The sequence below is a fragment of the Neofelis nebulosa genome, chromosome 8, assembly GCF_028018385.1.
Source record: "Neofelis nebulosa isolate mNeoNeb1 chromosome 8, mNeoNeb1.pri, whole genome shotgun sequence".
In the NCBI taxonomy this organism is placed as follows: Eukaryota; Metazoa; Chordata; class Mammalia; order Carnivora; family Felidae; genus Neofelis; species Neofelis nebulosa.
Genome location: NC_080789.1, coordinates 67,370,760 through 67,391,241, shown reverse-complemented (window position 1 = coordinate 67,391,241; position 20,482 = coordinate 67,370,760). Strand labels below are relative to the sequence as shown.

The window sequence follows — 20,482 nt, the reverse complement described above, 5'->3', positions numbered from 1 at the left end:
TCTTTAGACTGAAAATCAAAGTATTCTTTCATCTTGCTGAATTGTTTGTTTCCTCAAAAATATCTCTATGGAGTGTGATTGAGACATGGTTGAGCACCCAGCTCTACCACTGGTAGCCTCTTGAGATCATAGTTATTCCCAAGAGGTCTCAAAGAAGTCGTCCAGGAAAACAGTTTATTACCAGCTTGGGCTTTGGCTCCCAATCCTTATGTTAGAGGGCTCCTAGCTCTCATGTTTGAGGAGGACCACATGGTAAGCTTTCTTTGCCTGGGCCACTTAGTGTCCTAAGGCCTACAGTGCTAAAAGTAGTGAGAAGTCTCCTGGTTTCTATCCTCCAGACCTATATTCCCATCTTACTATCATAATTAAAAGAAGAATAAACAGGTCTAAGAACAGGGTTGGGATGGGGAGGAGCGTACAATAAGATGAGTAATTAAATAGCATATTTATGATATAAGTTCAGAAAATGAAATTCTAAATCACCATGGAGGCAGTATTTCTGGCCATATGAACAACCAGGTCTTATCTAGAGACAGTATCAATGTTTGTTTTTTTGTTATTGTTGTTGTTTTGTTTGTTTGTATTTGGAGAAGTAGGAGGAGGTAGCAGAATTAAAAAAAAAAAAAAAAAAAGGAGCTTCAATGCCCTTGAGGAAGTTCATCCTGGGAAAAACCTCTATGATGACCAGTGGTTTTCCATTTCCTTCAAGGTTAGGACAAGCAGAAATGGTAGCTAGATGAACTTTCTGTCCAACAAGGGCTTTTAAACAATGATATTACTGGTTAAGGGGTATAGTTTCTTGCTCTGTAGGTTTTTTGAGAATATTTCACTGAAAATTCTAGTATGTCAGGTCTGTTTTAGACCGGTCCAGTACCAAGGCAAAGGACAGACACCAGCCTACACAATTATCAGTGCCCCCAGCAGGATCCATGGCTCCTCCTCCTATCCTTCTTCCTCAGTTAATTGTATTATTTGAACCCTAAGTAACCTAAATAAGAAACCACAAAGTCACCTTTCACTCTTGTCTTTCTAACCTCCATATTATATTAAGTGCCAATATTCTTTATCTTCTCCTACTCTCCTACAGACACCCTAAAGTCCAGCTACAACTCACATCCTCCACAATACCATAGGCCTCCAAGTCTCTGTGTATGCGATTCCCTCTTTCTGGAATTCATTCTTCAGACATTTTCTCTATTTGGCAAAATCTTGCTTTTATAAGACCAACATCAAGTCCTGCATCCATAGTGAAGCCTTCAATTACTCTTGCCCAGGTCAGCCCATCTGAAGTGGCACTCACTCCTACATCTGCTAGGGGAAACACTCATCACATGCTACAACATTTTCCATCTATTACAAGCTCCTTAATCATAGGGATTTTACATCTTTATCTCCTGGAAACTGCCTAGCACATAGCTATATTTGCTGAAAAATAGAATAAATGAACATCTGAGTTCCAACTTTCTGCATTATTTAATGTTGCCAGTGGCATCAACTTTATTTTTTTTAATTTTTTTAAAATTATTTTTTTAACATTTATTTATTTTTTGAGAGAGAGGGAGCTGTCAGCACAGAACCCGATGCAGGGTTCGAACCCACAAGCCATGAGATCATGACCTGAGCCGAAGTTGGACTGAGCCACCAGGCGCCCCCGGTGGCATCAACTTGGGAAATAAATTCCTTTAAATCCATTTTTTAAGTCTGTAAAATACATAATTGTATGGTTGTTCTGAAGATTAAGAGGAGATTTATTAATTCAATCAAAAATGTGTGTGTATGTATATATATGTAAATCCCATAGAACAGTATTTGCAGTAGTGAAAGTGCTCCACAAAACTAATGTTTCCTTTTCTAGGTCACTGGATAACTAAAAAATATTGAGACATTTACATTTTTAAATGTCAGTAATCCTCAAAATGCCTTGAAGCCTCTTAAAAACTGAATCCACAAATTAAAAATGTATTTCTTTTTTAATTTTTTAACGTTTATTTATTTTTGGGAGACTGAGAGACAGAATGAGGGAGGGGCAGAGAGAGAGGGAGACACAGCATCTGAAGCAGGCTTCAAGCTCTGAGCCAGTCAGCACAGAGCCTGACGCAAGGCTCAAACCCACGAAGTGTGGGATCATGACCTGGGCCGAAGTCAGACGCTCAACCGACGGAGCCACCCAGGCGCCCCTAAAAATGTATTTCTAAGCATTATGTTCTGGCAAAGCATGCAGTACAGTCGGGGGTAGAGATATTTTTACAAATGAACTATAATATGATATGGTTAAGAGCTCTAATAGGGCTTTAATAAAATATTGCAGAATCTCAGGGCACCCGGGGTGGCTCAGTTGGTTAAGCATCCAGCTTTGGGTCAGGTCATGATCTCATGGTTTGTTGGTTTGACCCCATGTCAGGCCCTGTGCTGACAGCTCAGAGCCTGGAGCTTGCTTGGGATTCTGTGTCTCCCTGTCTCTCTGCCCCTCCCCTACTTGCACTCTGTCTCTGTCTCTCCCTCTCAAAAATAACATTTAAAAAAAATTTAAAAAATACTGCAGGATCTCAACAGTAGTAAAATAATGAAATGCTCAGGGGAAAGTGTATAATAAGAAAAGTGTAATAAGAAAAGGCTCAGGAAAAAATATCTGCTAATGATGGACAGATTCAGAGGCTGTTCTTGGAAAAGGGCATTTTTATAAAAGAAAAAATGGCCAATCTAGGTGGGAACATGGATTAAGTCCAGGAAATCTTCAGTTTAGATATAAATTGAAATTATACATAAACTTTGAGGAAGACTCTAAGAGGCAAAAAGTGGCCCGAAAAAAGATGTTCTTTTAGTAAATTGAATTATTAGTAGATATGTGATTATTGTGATATAAAGGATAGATTCAGTGATGAAAACCAGTTTCTCCTCAATATTTATTAAGGAAAATAGAAATTCCTGTATCCAGTTTGACAATGAATGGGTAGATTGGAGGCATCAAATTCCATAATGGCTGATACTCAATAATTTTGAAATTAAATATATAAAATAAAACATTTAACTAATTGGGGCTTATTTGAGAATTGAGTGGAGATTTTCACAGCTTCTCAAGGCTGAGAACTGAGAGACAGAATGAAAAACTCTCATAATTAAATAAGACTAGATAAACAGGCAGCCTTCAGGAAGAAGGTAAAGGCATCCACTCTCCTGATTCCAGCCCAGAGAATGTACAGTTCACCCTAAAGTGAATAATCAATTTCTCTTTGTTAACTAAGAATGAGATTTTAAAAAACAAAAGAAGGACCATTGATCATTTAAAAATACAGGCATGATGAAAACCTCTAGAAAGCTATAAGGGTCCTTGAATTAACTCTGCTAAAAGAGAAGGGCAACCAGGATCTACAGAGCTCCTTGTTAGTGAGAGTGGGGTCATCCATAACCCAAGATCAGGAAAAATGTACAAGTTGCAGACCTATCTGTGAAGGAAGAGAACCAAGTATTTTGTATCTAGCTGGATTGTATCTCACATCAGAATTATTAGAAAGACAGGGGTGCCTGGGTTGGCTCAGTTGGTGAAGTGTCTGACTCTTGATTTCAGATTTGGTCATGATCCAAGGGTTGTGGTTGTGGGATTGGGCCCCATGTCAGGCTCTGAGCTGAGTGTGGAGCCTGCTTAAGATTCATTCTCTCTCTCTCTCTCTCTCTCTCTCTCTCTCTCCCTCTGCCCCTCTCCCTTGCTTTCTAAAATAAAATAAAATAAAATAAAATAAAATAAAATAAAATATAAGATACGATAAAATTTTAGAAAGATAGTAACCTACAGTGAGACTCTTCACCAGGAGCCAAAAAAAGTGAAACTAGAAAGACCTTGTAAGACAAAAGCTGTCACCCATCAGGCTTTATTCTGAGACCTATTGCAGTAGCCCCATCATTAGAAAGACAGTCCAGGCCTTTACCAAATCCTTACATTGTCAGAAAAAAATAATTGTTTTTCCTTCTGATTTTATGCATTATTCAGAATGCCCTGTAATTGTGGTATTTTTAAAGATTTAAAAAAGCTTTGGACCCTCATGAATTTTGCTAACACATCCACATGAACTTTGAGGAATTTAAGAATAAAATTGGAAGACAACAGGTTGTGCCATGTGGTACCTAACAAAGTTTTATAGACAAAAGCATATGGAACCATGGTTGAAAAGATATTTGGAGGACAGATGTAAATGATTTTTAAGGAAAGACGACCCATCTCAATGTCTTACTAAATCACTTCAGAAGTGTTTCTATAGATCTACCATTTCCCCTCTTTTCTATTTTAAGCTCATTTCCATCTCCATTTTCCTAAGTGAGATGGACACGGAGTAGTCTCTTTGCTCCTCCATGTGCATTTTCAATAATTGGCTTGCAAGAAAGATTTATCCAATTGAGTTAAATTGTAGAAATGTTCTAAAATCTCTCATTGTGTCTCTCTTAGTCTTCTGCATTCTTTTTGCTTCAGCTACCTCTTTGCTCCTGGATTCACTTCAATCTCTCCATATCTCTCTGAAACTGAGGCCCCCGAAGTACCTGCAGTCCCCTGATGATGACCTGGTCAGGGCCAAATATTATAAATGTGCCAATGCTGGGCATGCCAGATGCCTATTATGGGCTAGATTCCTGTGATGTCCAAAAGGTAAATGTAGGTCACACACTCTCCCAGAAGACCTTATTGATCTGCACTAGTGGGAGATACCATAAATAATGGAAATACCAAAAATAACGTCAGTTTCATCATAGCTCAAGTTCTAACTCCGTATTTTGCTTCCCTCCTTCTCGTAAGACATGATCATCCATTGTGCTTATCCATTCTCTATCTGAACCCTAATATGAACTTCCTATTCCATTAGAAGCTATAATGAAACCAGACTAGACTTGTTGCTCCTCTCCCTTGTCAGTCACTTTCAGTACGGAACGTTAAAGAGTAAAACAACCAAAAAAGCAAAGGGAAAAAGAAAATGATATGCAAAGGTATTCATAATGATATTCCTCTGAATGTTGATGGCCTGTGTATATGTCCAAAGAGGGATGAGTAAGAAATTGAAGAGGAGAACTTAGTAATCAAGAATTACTCAACATCAGCAGATTGGATAACTTCAGCTGTTCTGTGGCATTAGTTAATCTGAGCTATTTTACTATTTAAAATGCCTGAAAAAAACTGGAGTGACTCTAAATGGCTTAGAGAAGAAAGAGAGAAAAAATTAGAGGTAATGAGAGATGGGGAGGGGGGATGTGTATCAATAGAATAGAAGAATATAAAGCTGAAGCACAGAAAGATTCCTGGACTGAGAAATGGATGATTTTAAAAGGTGAATAGTTATATATTTAGAGATTCAAAAACTACATCTAGAACCTGATCTTATCACTTTATAGGGAAGCAAAGAGGCTAATGGGGTAAAGTACAGGGACTTTGGAGTCAAGCATACCTGAAATTCAGCCTTGGCATTGTCACTTACTATAATGTGGAGTTGGCTAGCTGAGTCACAAGTTTTTTCTCCTATAAAATAAGGATTAACTAAAATAATGTACAGTTAATGGGTGGCACAGATTAGATAATAAATAAAAATTAGTTGTGATCTCTGTTTCCTCTTCATCTCCTTGTGGTTTCACTTCACATGTGGAAGGAATATTGTAAAGATCTGTCCAGTTTCCCACTTGCAGAAACTCAGAGAAAGGGAAGGATCTCATCCATCCTAATGGTTCCTACTTCTCCCTGTCAGGAGGGTCTTTCCATCTAACTAAGTTTTTTTCCCCCCTAATATATTTTAGTCCCATTTTCTCTTAATCTTCTCCCAGAAACATTGCAAAAAATATCAACCCCAAGCTCTGTATCACAATCTCTAGGAAAGGATCATCATTGAGTCACTTCTCAGCCTCTCTTTCTCCAGGGAACAATAAAGAAAAATGCCAGATAAACAGAAAACACTGACATGCACAAGCATAAAGAGGAAGACTGAAAAAGGAAAGGAGAAAAAGTAATCCTCTGGGAGGATACTAGGATATCCTAGGATATCTCTGGTATAGCAGAGAGATCTTACCCACACCAAACAAAAAAGGAGGAAAAATGTTAAAGCCAAAGAAAGAATTAGAGAGACTGAAATAGAGAAGAGTGAAATAGGAAAGAATGTGCACATGTGACAAGATGGTGTATGTGTGGAAAAGTGATGAATAGGTGGACCTTTAGGGGAGGGATAAAGAAGCACATCAAGAGACAGAGAACTAAGAACCCAAATCTCAGCACAAAGAGAGATAGAGAGAGAGAGAGAGAGAGAGAGAGAGAGAGAGAGAGAGAGAGAGAGAAAGCCAAAGCCAAATGTGGAAAAAGAGACTGAGAGACTGACCAGGCAAACTAGTCATGGCTCCCTGGTCATGTGGAATCAAAACTAAATAGCCAGGTACTTGGATTCTGCTTCCTTAAGTTCTAGGAGTACAAGATTGACCTTCTGGATTGTCTTTCTCTCTGCAGCAATTAGAGACTGGTCTTTGCAAACCAGACTGGCCCCACCAGAAACATCCAAGCCATAAGCCCCTCAGTCAGAGCCATGAGGGCTGGTGGGCAGACTCTGAGAGCCTGGTGGGGACTCAGAGGGAGATCCCAAGAAAAGAGTAGCTGGAGAGAATTAGAAAAGTGGAGACAGAGCTAGGCATCTAGAAAGCGAGAAATAGACAAGGCGGAGGTTAATGGAGTGGCCTCTCCTTCATGGCCACTGTGTGAAGAGCCTGGTGTGATCTGAATACAGGTGGTCGGTCACTGAGGGAGTCGGGGTATTCATCTCTGATAAATGCCAACCAAGTCAGGCTCAACTTTCATTGCGGAAGTGAGTACATTTACTGACCTTCTCCACGGGCTTTGGTACATGAGGGTGATGACATTGGCTCTGCTGATCTCAGCCCCAGAAGAGGGATCCACAGGCATAGAGTGAGGGTACCGTGAATTTTGCTGCAAACCAGCTGCTTGTTTATAGGACAGGGAGTATGACATCCTTCTGTGAATGCACATGTGCAAGGTGTGCATGCATGCACATATGCACATAGATGTGAGCTTCTAACTGGTTACTGCTGGGAGCCAACTGTAATAAGGCCAACTATCTCTTCCTGAAGTGTTACCATTCTAACTGGATCCCCAGGGATAGTCTCAAACCAGTCCAATCCAAGACTCCCTCGTGAGGCTATGTCCATGGCAGGTGGCCTGGAAAGTCTAGACTAGTCTCAGGTTTTCCCAGGGAAGTTCTGGTCCATTTACCAGGTAACTTGATAGATAAGGGGCCTAGCAAATATCATTATCCCTGTGTTTTCAGCTTTAAATCTGGGAGCCCTCTAACTCTTGTCTACCAATTTTATTTTGCATTAATTTTCTAGTTAGGGTTTCTGATGACTTGTGCCCCCAATTAAATATTCACTTTCATACGATTACACTACACTCAACACAACAACAAACACTGGCTGAGTACCCACTCTGCTCCAGTTACCTTGTTAAATGCTGCCAATAGGGTGCTAAACAAACAGCCACAAGCTCTCCTTGATAACATGCCTCCCTTCTAACTGCCATCCTCTACCTCTTCATTATCACACTTCCATTCTTCAAATCTGGAATGACCTTCTTTTTAGCTTTTTTTTTTTTATTTTAGAGAGAGAGAGAGAGAGAGTGCACGCACACAAATTGGGGAGAGGGGCAGAGGGAGAGATAGAGAGTCTTAAGCAGGCTTCATGCTCAGTATGGAGCCCAACACAGGGCTTGATCCCATGACCCTGGAATCATGACTTGAGCCGAAATCAAGGGTTGGACGCTCAACCGAGTCACCCAGGCGCCCCTGGAATAACTTCTTCCCCCTGATCTACCCACTGTTCTTCCCAAACCCTGCCTGCCTAGTACTGAATTAGGTTCAGCATAACTCAAAGAACTTCAGTCATCCTCATATCCCCTCAATCCTCTAATGCTCTTCTTTCTACCCCTGGAGAGCCTGGAGTCCTATAAAGTTAAAGTTTATGATGCTTGCGTCCTGACTCATTCTAAATGTGTGGGATGGCTTTTTGTCTCCACTCACCACCAACCAAGTGGTCTCCAAGTCTAGGTCTTACAAGATCTAATATAATTGGGGCATTTGGGAAACATAATTCAGTTTGGAGGAAGACACGATTTTCAAGCATAAGTCACAAAAGCTAAGCTTCAGGATATTGACCTTTGCAGTACAAGATGTCTGACATTGTTCAGACACCAATTCAAAAACTCCTAACAAAAAAAAAAAAAAAAAAAAAAAAAGCCAACTTGTCAAGTTCTTTATAGCTATTTCTTTAAAAAAAATTTTTTTAACGTTTATTTATTATTGAAAGGCAGAGAGAGAGGGTGAGCAGGGGAGGGGCAGAGAGAGAGGGAGACACAGAATCTGAATCAGGCTCCAGGCTCTGAGCTGTCAGCACAGAGCCTGACGTGGGGCTTGAACCCACAAACCACGAGATCATGACCTGAGCTGAAGGCGGACGCTTAACCGACTGAGCCACCCAGGCGCCCCTATAGCTATTTCTATACCATTAATTGATATTGTAAGAAGGAACCTTATCGGTGTCCTCACTTCCTTATAACCTCTGGTTCACAACATTTTTTTTTTTAATTTTTTTTTAACGTTTATTTATTTTTGAGACAGAGAGAGACAGAGCATGAACGGGGGAGGGTCAGAGAGAGGGAGACACAGAATATGAAACAGGCTCCAGGCTCTGAGCTGTCAGCACAGAGTCCGATGCGGGGCTCGAACTCACGGACCGCGAGATCATGACCCGAGCTGAAGTCGGCCGCTCAACCGACGGAGCCACCCAGGCGCCCCATGGTTCACAACATTTGAAAGACAGAATTCCAACCCAAACATGATATGCAATTCAAATTTGGGTGAAAAAATAATTGTAGTTGACCCTGGAACAACATAGGGGTTAGGGGCACCACCCCAAGTGTGGTCAAAAATCTGTATAAAACTTTAATTCCTCCAAAGACTTAACAACTAATAGCCTACTATTGACTGGAAGCCTTATGAATAACATCTACAATTGATTAAGACATATTTTGTATGTTATATGTATTATATGTTGTATTCACGCAATAAAGTAAGCTAAAGAAAATGTAAAAACGAAAATCGTTTTAGGAAGAGGAAATACACTTAATGTACCATAAAAAATCCATGTGTAAGTGGACTTGCACAGTTCGGGCCCCTGGTGTTCAAGGGTCACTTGTAAATCTAAAAAAGAGATGTCCAAAAGTGGTATAATTTCAAGAGCCATTAGGGCAAAGAGTTGTTAACTCTATTGATGCTATGTGAGGTAAGTCTGTATATATTTCCATTTATTTAGATTTTCTCTAATGACATTCCATAAATTTATATGCATCTTTCCATGATGGATTACCCTTTTTCATTAGAGTTATTCCTATATATTTTATATTTTGGATAGTATTTAAAATCATATCTTAAAATTTTAATTTTCTAATTTGTTGGTATATAGAAATGCAATTCAGTTTTTGTACATTGATTTTGTATCCAGTAACTGTGTTAAATTACATCAATTTTAATATATTATTTATGCATTCTTTTAGTTTTTCTGTGAAGACAATCATATATCATTGTAAATGAAGTCAATTTTGCCTTTTCATTTCTAGTTCTTATATCAATTACCTATTTCCCTTGTTTTATTGTACTTTCTAGGATCTTCAATATAATCTTGAATAAAAGTAGGGATAATGGTTACCTAGCCCTCTTTATGATCTGAAGGTAATTTTATTTATTTATTTATTTATTTATTTATTTATTTATTTATTTATTTATTTTCAACGTTTTTTATTTATTTTTTTTGGGACAGAGAGAGACAGAGCATGAACGGGGGAGGGGCAGAGAGAGAGGGAGACACAGAATCGGAAACAGGCTCCAGGCTCCGAGCCATCAGCCCGGAGCCTGACGCGGGGCTCGAACTCACGGACCGTGAGATCGTGACCTGGCTGAAGTCGGACGCCTAACCGACTGCGCCACCCAGGCGCCCCTGAAGGTAATTTTAATGTTTCACTGTTAGAGGAGGATGTTTGCTGTTCAGTTTGGTGTATAATCACTTTAATAGCTTAAGGAAGTTCATTTCTATTCCTGGTCTGCTGAGAAGTATTGTTTTTTAAGTTATAAACAGGTATAAATGCAAAATAAATGCATTTCCTGCATCTACTGAGATAATCATGAGGTATTCACTTGTCTGTTAACGTAGTGATTTACATGATTCATTTTCTGATGTGAAATCAACTCTGAATTACTGGAATAAACCCAATTTTGTTCATTATATAAGGTATTATATTTTTAATACATTGTAGGAGACAGTTTTATTTGAGAATTTTGCCAACTATGTTTGAGAGTGAGATTAGCTTATTTTGTCTTCATCAAGTTTTGGTATCAAAGTTATCATTTAAAAAGTTGAGGTGCACGCCAGTCAGAGTGGCTAAAATGAAAACTCAGGAGACTATAGATGCTGGCGAGGATGTGGAGAAACGGGAACCCTCTTGCACTGTTGGTGGGAATGCAAACTGGTGCAGCCACTCTGGAAAACAGTGTGGAGGTTCCTCAAAAAATTAAAAATAGACCTACCCTATGACCCAGCAATAGCACTGCTAGGAATTTACCCAAGGGATACAGGAGTACTCATGCATAGGGGCACTTGTACCCCCATGTTTATAGCAGCACTTTCTTTTCTTTCTTTCTTTTTTTTTTCAACGTTTTTTATTTATTTTTGGGACAGAGAGAGACAGAGCATGAACGGGGGAGGGTCAGAGAGAGAGGGAGACACAGAATCGGAAACAGGCTCCAGGCTCCGAGCCATCAGCCCAGAGCCTGATGCGGGCTCGAACTCACGGACCGCGAGATCGTGACCTGGCTGAAGTCGGACGCTTAACCAACTGCGCCACCCAGGCGCCCCTATAGCAGCACTTTCAACAAGACCCAAATTATGGAAAGAGCCGAAATGTCCATCAACTGATGAATGGATAAAGAAATTGTGGTTTATATACACAATGGAATAGTACGTGGCAATGAGAAAGAATACTATGTAGCAACATGGATGGAAATGGAGAGTGTTACGCTAAGTGAAATAAGTCATACAGAGAAAGACAGATACCATATGTTTTCACTCTTATGTGGATCCTGAGAAACTTAACAGAAGACCATGGGGGAGGGGAAGGGAAAAAAAAAGGTTAGAGAGGGAGGGAGCCAAAACATAAGAGACTCTTAAAAACTGAGAACAAACTGAGGGTTGATGGGGGGTGGGAAGGAGGGGAGGGTGGGTGATGGGCACTGAGGAGGGCACCTGTTGTGATGAGCACTGGGTGTTGTATGGAAACCAGTTTGACAATAAATTTCATATTAAAAAAAATAAAAAGTTGAGGTGTTTTCCTGTTTTTCCAGTTATATAAAATTAGATTAACTTTCCTTGATTGATAGTATTTGCTTTAAAATCCTATGTCTGGTTCTTTATTTATAGAAATATTATAGAAATACATTTTTTAATTTTAAATTCCAGGGTAGTTAACATACAGTTTTATATTAGTTTCAGTTGTACCATATACTGATGGTACCGTATAGTACCATATATTGATACATCACCCAGTGCTCATTATGAGAAGTGCACTCCTTAATCCCCATTGCCTATTTTACCCATCCCTCCCCACCTCCCCTCTGGTAACCATTAGTTTGTTCTCTATAGCGAAGAGTCTGTTTCTTGATCTGCCTCTCCTTTTTTTTTTTTTTTTTTTTTTTTGAATCTTTGCTCATTTTTTGTTTCTTAAATTCCACCTATGGGTGAAATCATATGGTATTTGTCTTTCTCTGACTGACTCACTTATTTCACTTAGCATTAACCTCTCTAGCTCCATCCATATTGTTGCAAGTGGCAAGGTTTCATTCTTTTATGGCAGAATAATATTCTATTGTGTATATATCACATCTTCTTTATCCATTCATCTATTGATGGACACTTGGGATGCTCCCATAATTTGGCTATTGTAAATAATGCTACTATAAACATGTATTATCCCTACATCTATCCTCCCTACAATGCATTATCCCTATGAATTAGTGTTTTTGTACTTTTTTGAGTAAATACCCAGTAGTGAGATTACTGGATTGTAGGGTAGTTCTCTTTTTTAACTTTTTGGGGAAACTCCAAACTGTTTTCCAGAATGGCTGCAGTTTGCATTCCCACCAACAGTGCAAGAGAGTTTCTTTTTCTCCACATCCTTGCCAATACCTGCAGTTTCTTGTGTTTTTTATGTTACCCATTCTGACAGGTGTGGGGTGGTATCTCATTGTAGTTTTGATTTGCATTTCCCTGATGATGAGTGATGTTGAACATCTTTTCATGTGTCTGTTGCCCATCTAGATGTCTTCCTTAGAAAAAATGTTTATTCGTGTGTTCTGTCCATTTTTAATTGGATTATTCATTTTGGGGTTGTTGAGTTTTATAAGTTCTTTGTATATTTTGTTACTAACCCTTTATTGGTTATGTCATTTGCATATATCTGCTTCCATTCCGTAGGGTGCCTTTTAGTTTTGTCAATTGTTTCCTTCACTGTGCAGAAACTTTTTATTTTGATGTAATCCAAATAGTTTATTTTTGCTTTTATTTCCCTTGCCTCAGAAAACATATCTGGAAAAATGTTTTTATAGCTGATGTCAGAGAAATGACTGTGCTCTCTTCATAATTTTTATGGTTTCAGGTCTCACATTTAGATCTTTAATCCATTTTGAATTTATTTTTGTGTATGGTGAGGAAAAAGTGGCCCAGTTTCATTCTTTTGCGTGTAGCTGTCCAGTTTTCCCAACACCATTTGTTGAAGAGTTTTTTCCCCATTGGATATTCGTTCCTACTTTGTCAAAGATTAGTTGCCCATATAATTATGGGTTTATTTCTAGATTTTCTATCTGTTCTATTGATCTATGTCTCCAGTTTTGTGCCAGTTCCAGTGTTTTGATTATTACTGCTTTGTAGTATAACTTGAAGTCTAGAATTGTGATACCTCCAGATTTGCTTTTTTTTTCAAGATTGCTTTGGCTATTCAGGATCTCTTGTGGTTCCATATACATTTTATGATTTTTTGTTCTAGTTCTGTGAAAAATGCTGTTGGCATTTTGATAGGGATTGCATTAAATGTGTAGATTGCTTTGGGTAGTATGCACATTTTAACAATATTTTTTCTTCCAATCCATGAGCATGGAAAGTGTTTCCATTTCTTTATGTCATCTTCAATTTTGTGGAAATAATCTTAAACTACTGATTTACTGTATGATTACAAATGTGTGCATGTTTTCTATTTCTCCCTTAGTCATTTCTGGAAAATAGTATCTTTTCTAGAACTTTTCTATTTATTGAAGCAGATTTAATGTCATAAAATTTTCCATAGTATTATAGTAGAATTTTAAAAACTTGTGTTAGTTTTCAATTGCTATGTAGCATATTACCACAAATTCAAGGACTTAAGGTAACACAATTTTATTATCTTACAATTTCCTTGGGTCAGGAGTCTGGGTATGGTTAGCTGGGTATTCTGCTCAGGGTTGCACCAGGCTGAAATTAAGGAGCCACCAGGTTGTGATTTCATCTGAGGCTTAGGGTCCTCTCCCAAGCTCACTGTTTGTCGGCAAAATCCATTTCTTTGCAGTTGTACTACTGAGGTACCTATCTCCTTGCTGGTGTCAGTCAGACAGTGCTATAAACTCCTAGAGGCTGCCCATAGTTCCTTGCCACATGGCCACCACAGGCAGTTCACAATGTGGATGTATGTTCTTTTCCAGCTAGCTGGAGTGTTATCTTTCTTAGACTTCCAGCCCTTCTCTAGCCTGCCATAATGCAGTTTTATATAAAATAAATTTTATATTTTGACTTTCATTGTTAAGAAGACAGCTGTCAATCTAATTGTGGTTCTTTTGAAGGGAATCTGTCTTTTTATTCAGGTAGCTGTTAAGTTTTTCTCTTTGCCTCTCATTTTCAGAAGTTCTAATGGTGTGCTCATGTGTGTATTTCTTTTTATAAATAATGTATTTTTGATGTATTTAGGACCTCTTTAATCTGTAGATTGATGTCTTTTCCAGTTTGGAAAAATTTCAGCTATTTTCTCTTCAAATATGTATTTGCTCTATCTATTCTTTCTTTCATCTTCTTTATGACATATCACTCACTTTACTAATCCTTTTATTGGTTGTTTCTAAACATGCTTAAATGCAGATTGAATGTTCCTGGATGTCAGCCCCCAAATTCTTCACTGCTTTTTTAGTGCTTTAGTGCCTTCAAGTGGATAGTTTAAAATATATGTCCAGCTTTTGCTGTTTTTAGTGAGACAGTTGGTCCAAATTACATGGTCCACCAATATCAGAAACAGAAGGCCTCTTATAATTCATTCTGCAAAGTCTGCAGTTATGTGCCCCTTTAATTCTTAGTATCGTTTAAGTCTGTTTATTTTTGATCAGTCATGCCACAGTTATGAAATTATTGATTTATTCTATCAATTTAATCAATCTTTAGATTTGTTTGAATTAATTATATGATACATTTTTATTCCTTCTATGTTCCTTGCATAATCTATTATTCTGTGATTAAGTTGGTAGCTTAATTTATTACTTTTTAACACTTATTTTTTTTCCTAATAGAAGGAAGTATTGCTCTAGGTACATCCCACAAAATTGTAAATAGTTTCATTACAAGTTTTGGATTTGTAAAATTGTCTAATTTTTATTATCATCAATTCTTTTGTTGAAAGCTGGACATGAGGTATTGGGTAAAAGGAACTGAGGTAAATAGGCCTTTAGTGGGAAGTTTTGTGTTAGGCATTAGGCAGTGTTTACTGTTTGCTGTAGTTGTGGTGTCAGAGGTTAAAATTTCCTCGTGTCCTCGTTTTTATCTCATTTGCTGTTTTTTTGTTTCCCCAGAGACTCCTTCATAAATAAGGTCTGAGGATTCAGCTCTTTCAGCTGTACTCCTTGAAATTCTCCAGCCTTATTGATGTGGTAGCAAGGTACAGGGGAGTGGAAGAATTCCATAGTCTTATGATTAGGTCTCAGTCTCCTAGTGAGCCTTTGTCCCTGGGCTGTAACCTTCATAGGTCCCTCTCAGTTTTCCTTTTTTTTCTTGGATCCTCCCCCAGATTTGTTAGGTTCTCACAAAATAGTTTTCCTTGAGGGCAGACTGTTAGGGAGAACAGTGCTCTCTGGGTTTATTTCAAAATGCTAACTTTTCCCTTCCTCTTGCTGAAGCACAGGGGGTTTATTTCCTGATGTTCATCATGAGAAACCGATGGGGCTGCTGGAAGTAAAACTCATGAAACTACGAGAGCTCCTCTGAGGGCAGGACCTCAGTAGTCTTTATCTCTGAAGCTAGCCTATGCTCAGTCTCTAGTAATAGTTCATTTTCCTTTAATGTTCTGACCAGGCTCAAGATGCAGCTTCTACTCCCAGAAAGCTGTAACTTTCTGTGTTCCCTTGTCTCCTAGTTTTTGGGGTGGTGGTTTTTCCTGTGACTTCAATTCTCTGATAGATCTAAGAAGTCTTGTGACTTTCAGTTTGTTTACCCTTTTTTATTGGTGAGTGTGGGAGCAGCAACTTCCAAGCTTTTTATTCTTTCCACGTTGGACTAGACTTATACTTCATTCTTTGGTATGTAGGTTAGAGTTGTGTTTCTTAATTTCTAACCATATGGGCTTCCTTCTAGTTATCTTTTTGATACTGATTTCTAACATAACTGTATCGTGGTCAGAGAGCTTGATCTGTATGATTCCATATCTAAAATGTTTTGAGATATGCTTTATTGACTAGTATATGGCCTATTTTGAAAAAATTTTCAATTCACGGTTGCTAATATGTGCCTGGTACTTGTTAGTCAGTGTTCTGGGAGGAAATGGTTGGCATACTTAAATAGGACTAATGATGGGGCTTACCAGGATGTGAATAGGATTAGGGGAATCAGAAAGGGATGTTGAAGCATCCCAGGCTCTCAAGAGCAGAAAGCAGGTACCACCTTATGGGAACAGGAAAGGGAGATTTTGGAGAAGGACACCTGACAGTAATTCTGGGACATCAGGGAAGAAGCAGAAGAATAAAGAGCCTCACTCACTAATTCTCCTGACTTCCTCTATCCTGCTAAGTAACTCTTATTAGTTGAGCCCAACAGGATGTAGAAGGCAACGAAACCCATTGAGGCAGCAAACAAAGGTCTGTCTGCCAGGACACAGATCAGAGGGAGAAGGTATGTATTTAGTTCTATAGGGGAAAAGAAAATATCCATCATACATAAAAGGAAGAGTGGATCCTTTATTTGAGAGGAGCATATGGGTGGGGGAAATATACACATTGATGAAAGAGGGAGATTGATAAGGTGAATGAGAAAAATGTTGACATTCTAGGAAGTATTCCTATTAGAGGGCACATGGTTTTCACGGGTTGCACTGAATGGCATTTGCAGGAATCATAATGCAAATGAGCAAAGGCAATGAATGATAGGATTGAGCTAGGCAAGAATGTGAGATTGGTGGGAACAAGAGAAAGATCACTGATGGATGGATGAAGTTTGAATGGAAGTAACAGAGGAAATGGGCAGAATTTAAGTAGGAGTCCATGCTAGTGGCAGGCAGAAGGATGTGATTGAGTAGGAAAAGTCCTATAATTTGAGATAAGTAGAGGAGTAAGGGTAGACTCAGATAGGGATAAACACAGAGGTTTTAGAGCAGGTTTTATCACATCTACTTATAGAGATTGTTGCTGTGGCAGTGCCAGCAGAAATCCTGCCCATGGTAAACCAGAAGTGTCTTTGTAGACAAAATTCTGCATCCTAAATTCTTGGTTTCCTCCTGCCTCTTTTTTTCCCATATCAATTCCTCTCATCATCTTCCTCATTCTGTCCTTTTAATACTTTATCTCCTGACCAGGGTTACTCAACCTCAGCATTACTGATTTCTTGGGTTGCATAATTCTTTATTATGGGGGTTGTTCTGTGTATTGTAGGATGTTCAGCAGCACCCCCGACCCCTACATACTAGGTGCCAGTTGCACACACCCTCCTCCTGTTATGACAACCAAAAAATGTCTTCAGATATTGCCAAATACCTCCTGGGGGAGGTAATCATCCCTGCTGAGAACTCCTGCTCTAGACTTTAGGTAACTGAATAGGGGCAGGGAAGAAAGAGATAGAGGTGTGAGCAGAGTCTTGGAAATGTAGTGTATTATAAGTAAAACAAGAGAGAGGAAGAAATCTTCAAGAACAAAAGGGAAATATTTAAATTGAAAAACATGCGTCCAGGCAGGGCACAAAATTTTTCCAGCGAAAGTGAACAAATACACAAATAACTTAAAGTGCTCTTTTTATATTCTTATAAAATGCAGATGTCACTGGAAGCTTCCCTGACCCTACAAGATTTCATTCTATAGCTCCCACTCCCAGTTTACAATCTGGGGATGTGGATGCACCCCTCAGACTTCCTGTTCTTGCCTCTGCCCTTCCACCTCTCCATTAATAATTCACATGTATTTGGCATATAGCTCCTCCTCTTGTTTCCTTGGAGGAGTAATACAATCCTATTCATCAGTTCTTACTTTTTCTGGGAACTTTCTTGGAGAATTTTGTAGCCACCATATAGGGATAATATTACATACCCCTTAACACATTTCTCTCACCCATTGCTTTTTCCCAAACTTATATACATCCCTTTGTTTCCCTCATGGCTCTCAGTCTGTTCTTTTCCCAAAGCTGGGGCTCCTGCTAATTGCCTTTGCCCTAGAAAGAAATGCTCCAAAGAATGGAATGGTCATCCTCTTACTGTCTTTCTCTTGAGGAGCTTACTACCTTTCCCCCAAATTTGGAATAAACTTTTCCATTTCATTTTACTCGCCCCTCCAATCATGAACATGTATCAGTAAGAGAAATTTGGAAAGATCAATCTATACTGGAAGTGAAATCAGACAGATGAGCATTAGACATCAACAGGATCTTCCAGGGCTGATGCTAGTAGAAAGAAAGCTATGAATGCTCTTTCCTGGAGGCTCTCAGCATTGGAGAGTTGCCCACTTGTCAAGACTTGGGTGGTGGCGGGGGACTTCTCTTCCAGGAGTCTTCCCACTAGATAGATTCTGCCTGGGCCAGGCTGGTCCTCCCAAGGGCCCTCACCATGGCCCCCTTCATTTCCTTGTTTCGAAAACTATAGATGATGGGGTTGCACATGGGGGTGATGATGGTGTAGAGAAGGGAGAAAGGCTTGTCTTTGTCAGGGCCGTGTGTGCTGCGAGGATTCATGTAAGAGAACATGGCTGAGGTATAGAAAAAGATGACCACAGTCAGATGGGAGGCACAAGTAGAGAAGGTCTTCCCCCGACCTGAGGGGGAGGTTCTGCCAAGGATGGAGGCCAGGATGCGGGCGTAGGAGATAACAATGAGCACCATGGGGCTGAGCAGCACCACGATGGCATCGGCAAAGATCATTTTCAGGCTAAACTGGGGGTCTCCACAAGAGAGGGCAATCACTATGGGGGCCTCACAGAAGAAGTTTTCTATGTGGTTGTCTCTACAGAATGGACCACGAAATGTCATATAATCAAGCAGAATACCATTGATTAGCCCAAAGAACCAGGCAGTACTCACCAGCCTCACACAGACCTGCCGGCTCATGATCTGTGCATAGCTGAGTGGGTGGCAGATAGCAACATAACGGTCATAGGCCATAAAAGCCAAGAGGATGCACTCGGCCACACCTACACCAAAAACCAGGTACATCTGGGTCAAGCAGGAGGCAAAGGAGACAGTGTGGTTCTTGACCACCAGGTGGATTAGCATCTGTGGGATGGTGGTGGTGATGAAGCAGACATCCAGGAAGGACAGATGGCCAAGGAAGAAGTACATGGGGCTGTTGAGTCTGGGGTCTGTCCAGGTGATGAAGATGATGAGGCCATTCATGGCCATGGCAAGGCTGTAGAGGGCTAGGAAGAGGGCAAAGAGCAATGCCCGAGTGGAAGAGGAGCTCTGCTCGAAGCCCACGAGGATAAACTCTGTCACTGTGCTCCCATTCCTTAGGTCCACCATCTGCGGCCTGCTTGAGGAGGGAGGACAGGAAAAGCACAGGTGAGACAGCTATGTGTGGATGCTACCTAGTTGTATAAAAACAGACAAAGGGGACAAAGGAATGAAAAAGACAGAAATTTTAGTACATTCTATGTGAGTCAATATTGTCATGGGCACTGAAAATGCTAGTGCTATTGTAGGCTGTACTAGTGGAACCATATTATGAACCGAGGGAGATTCTGTTGTACCTTGTGTGAATCAGGCTGCATCTGAAAATATCGTATCCAGTTCTTGGACCTCTATTTTAAATGGTTATCCACTGGGACTACCCATATCCATGGGGCTATGTTCATGAGACAAACAAGATGGTGAAAGATCTGGGAACCACGTGACAAAGCTTTGAAGGAAACTTTAAAGAAGACTCAAGAAATCTGAGACGTCCATTTAAATATTAATGGGATCTCCATCTAGAGGAGTGAATTTTCTATTTCTGTATGCTGTCAATAAGTAGAACTTGAACCAGAGAGTAGAAATGTCAGAGAAAAAAAATGAGTGATATTTCTAATCGCACATTTTCTTTCTGCTCTTAACTACAAAAGCAATGCCTGTTCATTATAGAACATCTAGAAAATACCAAAAAAAAGCAAAATTAAGTAAATAAAAACAACCACCTAGAGAGAAACTATATCAATATTTTAGTTTATGCTTTTTCAATCATTTTGTTTTGTGTGTTTATATTTTAAAAGCTTTTAAGATCAACATAAGGTCTGAGTAGAACCTGCCTTCAAAACTTAAGTTGGAGAGAAGTATAGCTTCAGGAAGAAATGCAGCACTGATTCCAGGTTGGAGGATTCCAATAGGGAGAAAGTATAAAGGATAAACATTCATCTTTTGTTTGAATGGGCAGTTGGGAACAATTGCATTCCAACCCATTTTGCAGCCCCAAATAATTTATTCATTTGATGAGTGAATGTCTACTATGTTTCACATATTGTGCTAAGTGCCATGGATATAAAATCATTAATGAGACCTTTCTCCCTGACCTAATGGGTATTATACTATATCCTAAGTTATTAGATCAAGGGGATAAGTGAGAATATAGAGAATCCATATAATATATGCATAATATTAACAAAAAAGCATACATTTATAAGCAAATATATTTCAAACTCTCTTGCCTCCATACAGGGAATGTATCTTTTTGAAAGGTCATGGAACATTTGTAAAATACTGTTGTTATATTAGAGTACAAAGAAACCTTAAATGAATTCCAAAGATCCCAAAGAGTGCAGACTATGTTCACTATGCTAACACTGGGCATTAATATTCTTAAATTTCTGTATAGAGGGGATTTCTTAAAATTGTGTTTATTTTCTTCTCTTGAGGGAGAAAAAGAGCACAGTGGCTGGTCAGCTTGTTTATGGGATTTTGCTTA

The 20,482-nt window shown here is 39.3% G+C and overlaps 1 protein-coding gene across 1 annotated transcript; it reads right to left on the bottom strand.

The window, feature by feature from the left end:
* Window positions 1-17,249: 17,249 nt before the first annotated feature.
* On the bottom strand, window positions 17,250-19,357 carry LOC131519690 (olfactory receptor 10AD1-like). The gene has a single exon (XM_058742980.1). It carries the CDS (start codon window positions 19,066-19,068, stop codon window positions 18,112-18,114), a length of 957 nt encoding a protein of 318 aa, XP_058598963.1. The 5' UTR covers window positions 19,069-19,357; the 3' UTR covers window positions 17,250-18,111.
* Window positions 19,358-20,482: the final 1,125 nt, after the last annotated feature.

Coding starts and splice junctions, on each gene's coding strand:
- LOC131519690 (XM_058742980.1), bottom strand. CDS start 19,068: ATGGTGGACCTAAGGAATGGGAGCACAGTGACAGAGTTTATCCTCGTG.